Here is a 5,519-nt window from a genome sequence, read left to right as displayed (position 1 = left end):
TCACCCTTTAAAAATCCCAAATCAGAATCTTAAATCCAGCTTCAAACAAAATGATTGTTCAGATTAACTTGTCTTCTTTATGGCTTTTATTCGGTCCTTTACTGCATTTGTTTTGGGAAAATATGAGGAAAAAATAAATACAGAAAAAAAATATATTTTTTAAAATCGCAAAATAATTATAGGGTGGCTAATGCCAAAGAAAGGGTGGCTGAAGCCACCCTTAAATAGGTCTAACGACGCTTATGCTGTATACTCATGCTGTTTACTCATGCGCTCTTTGTTATCTGAGAACCGAGCCAGAACCGCGCCGAGCCCTACTGATTAGTTTAGCGTGGTTCGGTTGTGGCTAGCATGGTGCAGTTCAGTTTTATTTACACCTAGCAGTTATCTCGGTTACCGTGCTCGGACAGATCTCAGCACAGTTGCAAAAGGGTAGAGTAAAGGGCTATAGCAATATCTAATATTAGGGAGAGCAATGTATAACTACTGATCCATTGTTGTAAACACTAGTAATGTGTCGAAAAAAACAAAAACATGTTTACATCTTATTCAGTTAAGTTTCAAAGTTTCAGGAAATCTCTTGAGGAGTTGATCATCCTCTTTGGGCAGCTGCTCTATAACTTGACGGACTCCTCTCTCTAAGGCATGGTAGTAACGCTTCAACTCGTCCAGTTCAGTCTGCAACCGCCTCTCTATCTTCTCATGGTCCTCTTTAGCTTCTTTTAAACGCTGCTCGTATTTTGCCTTTACAGCTGCTATTGCCTGCTCAAGTTTTTCCTCATATAAACGTTTGAGTTCAGCCTCCCTCTCATCCAGCATTGTCACTGCCTTCTCATATGTATCATTAGAATAAAACTGACCTCCTGTATCATTCACCATCTCCTCAACCTTCTCTAGCAGACTAAGAACTTGTCCTCGGTCATTAGCTCTGAGGTTATTGAACACATGGTATCGATTTCCAGCCTTCTCTAAGATCTCCTTCAAATGTGGTCCAGCATCCTTTAACATCTCATCAAATTCAGACTCAATCGCATCCCCATGAGTGAAGAGGATCATGGTGTACTTCCAGACTTCTTTTCCAAAGATGTTCTCCACCTTCAGCACAGCGTCTCTCTCCTCTGCTGTCAATGGTCCAACTTTGATTACCAGTAGAATGGCATGGGGGCCCGGGGTCGACATGTTGATGCATTTGGAGATTTCTCTCTTCACTGTTTCCTCAGGCTGATAGGTGTCAAAGAGGCCAGGAGTGTCAACGACTGAAACCATCCAGTTGAACACTTCCTCTCGTTGTTTGGAGCATTCAGAGGTCTCTAAGGGATACAAGTATAGATGAATATATATATATATATATATATATATATTAATTTTTTTTATAAAGATACAGTGAGATGTACAAAACAAACATGTAAGGTCAGCACAAAATAGTGTCAATGTTAGTTCTCTGCAACTGATTTGTTCAAAACTAACAAATGTATTACTGTTAATTCATACATTGTTCACTAACCAAAAGCTTGGAAAGTTTTAATGTGTCTTTGCATTCCAGTTTTACCTGAGGAGTGTGTGGTGACTGCTCTAAAGGCGTTCCTTCCTAAAATAGTGTTTCCAGTGGAGCTTTTTCCGGCACCGGTCCTCCCAACAAGCACCAGCCTTAAGTCGGACACTGCAACATAAACACTGAGATGAGGAGGTAGACAATCAACACTAGCCAGATAAGTTACAATTCTATCATTTAAATCAGAATACCAAAGTATCTAAAACTTTGCATTTATCTACCGACTTCAATCATGTAGATTAGTGCTAACATAAAACGATTGTTTATATACCCACTAGACACCTTATCAGGTACACCTGTCTTAATCATACGTTAACAGAAATTGTAATTAAACTGCAAGAGTTCCTTTTACTGATGTTTAATGCTCTTAAACACCAGTAAAAGGAACTCTTGTCTTCGCGTTGTAACTGAGGCCGGCATAGTAGAACACTTTGGCCTGCTTGTGACTAAGGCTGGGTTTATTCTTCTGTTTATTCTTCTGACTAAAGACAACAGAGTGTCTTTAGTCAGATGCTTCAGACCGCTAAAGAAGATCGTTCCTGCCTAAAGCTATCAATACATACAACAACTAGTTAAAAAAAACCATGTTAGTTATTGTAACATTTATTTTTCATTTGGGATTAATTAAGTATTTTTGAATTGAATTGACAAAAACATAAAAAAGAATAGGATAGCTTGCTACCTTTAGAAGGGCAAGAATTAAAACTGTTTGATCGCTAAACCGTCAATCATATCATGCAGTTTCTTATATTGGACTGGCATTATTAGCTAATCAATATTTGTCACAATAATAAGTAAAAACTAAAATCGTTTGGAAATACATTTATTGTCACATAGTTGAGAAAGCTAAATGTGACAGTGTCAAAAAAAAGTAGACTAAATTTATACTAAAATAACCATAATATGTGAGAAAACGGTTTATTTTATCAAAGAAAAAAATCCCTGCATCTCTTAATTGAAAGTAATTTGGAAAAATGTAGATAAGATATTGCTTGTCTCTTAGCCTAAACACGATGGACATCTTTTAGGAGCCGGACCTAATGGCGGTTCATCTATGCTGCGTCTTCTGACCCATCCTTTTGGTGCTCCTACGATGAGACAAGAAATTAGATATGTCACATATAATACACACCAGAGCAACTCATACATTGGTATAGATTATTACATTATAGCAATATACAACAATAAACTGATACAGTCAGGGACGAGAGGGAAATAAATAAGGCAATTATTCAAGCCAGTAACCACCAAAGAGTGAAAATAGGCTGACCATTTCTATAGCACCAAAAAGGAGGACATTATGTGGCATATCAATAAATTACTAAGGTGTACATAACAATCTAATATACTCTCATTTATAGAACAATTTTGAGGGGCTTAAAGGGGATGCTTGTGTAGATTAATAGGATTAAAAACAAAAAGTCAAAATTTGTTGGTTTACAGTATTTGTATTTATTCAATACATTGTGGTGTGCAAAGAGGAACCATGGAGTTTGAAAGCTTAAAGTGTAGAATGCCAGAAAGAATAACATGTGTTGACTTAAATATTAAAAAAAATAATAATTTAATAGGTAACTTACACAAAAAAAGCAAAACCTTTTACGAAACTATAGAAATTGTAAAAAGAAGTATAGCTTTCTGAAAGTGGTTCAGGATGGTTCACCCACTGAGCTTTATCTATTCACTGCATTGCTGATAGCACGTTGGTAGTACAGGGTGGAGTGAAGTTACCTGCTGCCATATTGGTACTCCCTATTTAGACCCTTTGCAATGTCAACGACATTAGCAGGAAAGCAGAGTTCTGGGCTATCAGCAATCCAGTAAATAAATAGAAATCAGTTGGTATACTTTGCACAGCTCTGCAGCAGTCATTTTGGCATCCAGTGGTGACGAAACTTCATGAAAAAAAAGGCCTCATTGAAGAGTTACATGCCGCACGTTTATTACTTTTATGTTTATCTGTTTTGTTTGCCGCTCAATTGCAGCTTTACCTCGACTACTTACGTCCAAATTGCATCCACAAAATGTGCAGAAGCTATGGAATGATTCAGAACTACTTTTGGTCATAAATTCACAGTCTTTTTTTCAGTCAGAGTTAAACGAGGTCTTGCGTTTTGGCATGATGCTAACTTTCTTTCAATATACTTTGACTGCACTCTAATCCTTGTCTACTTTTTTGACCAATGAGAAGCAGATATTTATCCCCCCCCCCTACCTTTTTTTTTTGGAGACCATAACACATGTTTGCTACGTACTTCGTTGAATAAAGATTAACAGCCAGTACCTGTCACCTACTGTATAACACGCTGACACTGTCGCTGTGGTCGAGACTCCTACATCCTACATAACCAATCCACTATACTCCAAAGCACATTGCGAATTCCTTGATGTTTGAGGACAGCATGTGCTATATTATTATTTAATTAAGAGGAGAAACAAATGTGTTAACAAACGCTTAATTTACTATGACATCATTAAAACTCACTATCAGCATTAATCACACACATTTCTGCCCAAAAGTTTTCTTTTTGTTGTGGATCTTTGCAATAGGGATAATTAGGNGTTGCAATGTCAACGACATTAGCAGGACAGCAGAGTTTCGGGCTATCAGCAATCCAGTAAATAAATAGAAATCAGTGGGTAAACTTTGCACAGCTCTGCAGCAGTTATTTTGGCATCCAGTGGTGACGAAACTTCATGAAAAAAATGCCTCATTGAAGAGTTACATGCCGCACCTTTATTACTTTTATGGTAATTCGTTTTTTCTATGCCGTTCAATTGCAGCTTCACCTCGACTGCCTACGTCCAAATTGCATCCAAAAAATGTGCAGAAGCTATGGAATGATGTACAACTACTTTTGGTTATAAATTCACAGTCTTTTTTCCATTCAGAGTTAAATGAGGTCTTGTGTTTTGGCATGATACCAACTTTCTTTCAATATACTTTGACAGCACTCTAATCCTTGTCTACTTTTTTGACCAATGAGAAGCAGATATTTATCCCCCCCCTACCTTTTTTTTTTTTTGGAGACCATAACACATGTTTGCTACGTACTTCGTTGAATAAAGATTAGCAGCCAGTACCTGTCACCTACTGTATAACACGCTGACACTGTTGCTGTGGTCGAGACTTCTACATCCTACATAACCGATCCACTATACTCCAAAGCACATTGTGAATTCCTTGACGTTTGAGGATAGCATGTTCTATATTATTATTTAATTAAGAGGAGAAACAAATGTGTTAACGAACGCTTAATTTACTATGACATCATTAAAACTCACTATCAGCATTAATCACACACATTTCTGCCCAAAAGTTTTCTTTTTGTTGTGGATCTTTGCAATGGGGATAATTAGGGTCATACAAAATTGGTTTGCTCTCCACCTCCAAACTCAGCATCTCTTCATCCATGCCTGTGTTAGGTTTATTCTTTTATAAATCATGTACATTGTTACTTTGTTAGCCAGATAGAGATAATAGATAGCCTTCCTTCACATTGTGGATGTCAATTTGTGTAAATAGGTCATCTAAATAGGACAGCCTTCTTGTCTTTTAAAGATACACAGGATATGGGCACATCTTGGAGCTGGACTGATAGAGGAGATGTATCTGTAATCTTGGGCATAGAGGCAAGATGCATACAGGTCAGGGCATGGATGGCGTGTGAGTTTCTGATACAGACAGCTAAACATCCACATGATCCAACACATAGACTCATGAGCTATAAAAAGGAGAAGACGACCTTGTTTGGGGCTCAATCTTTGCAGGACGCTTGCGGACGTGATTTTTGAGACCACAGCTGTGCAAGCTCCAAGCATTTTTCTCTGTCCTGTAACGACCTGATCTGGAATAAACTGTTACTTTTTTACTCCTGTTTTTATAGTCCTTTTTTTATGGTTTTACCCACATCACACATATCTTTTGTCTTTTTAACAGAAAAAAATAAATCACATTCTTCTTTCA

The 5,519-nt window shown here is 37.4% G+C and overlaps 1 protein-coding gene across 3 annotated transcripts in view; it reads right to left on the bottom strand.

The window, feature by feature from the left end:
- Window positions 1–375: 375 nt before the first annotated feature.
- LOC107084096 (GTPase IMAP family member 4-like) overlaps window positions 376–5,519 on the bottom strand; it is a 7,814-nt gene continuing 2,670 nt past the window's right edge. Inside the window, exons 2-4 of one of the 3 annotated variants that reach the window (XM_015373776.1) lie at window positions 2,590–2,640; window positions 1,550–1,660; window positions 376–1,310 (exon numbers count right to left, since the gene is read on the bottom strand). In XM_015373776.1, the coding sequence (XP_015229262.1) occupies window positions 550–1,310; window positions 1,550–1,660; window positions 2,590–2,640 (923 nt within the window). In that variant the 3' untranslated portion in view covers window positions 376–549. Of the gene's footprint in view, window positions 1,311–1,549; window positions 1,661–2,589; window positions 4,087–5,519 lie in introns of those variants that run through there. The other 2 variants (XM_015373775.1, XM_015373778.1) reach the window with 2 other exon arrangements.

The sequence above is a fragment of the Cyprinodon variegatus genome, unplaced genomic scaffold (assembly GCF_000732505.1).
Source record: "Cyprinodon variegatus isolate N-32 unplaced genomic scaffold, C_variegatus-1.0 Scaffold92, whole genome shotgun sequence".
In the NCBI taxonomy this organism is placed as follows: Eukaryota; Metazoa; Chordata; class Actinopteri; order Cyprinodontiformes; family Cyprinodontidae; genus Cyprinodon; species Cyprinodon variegatus.
The sequence above is the reverse complement of the archived record's forward strand: the minus strand, read 5'-3'. Positions and strand labels throughout refer to the sequence as shown.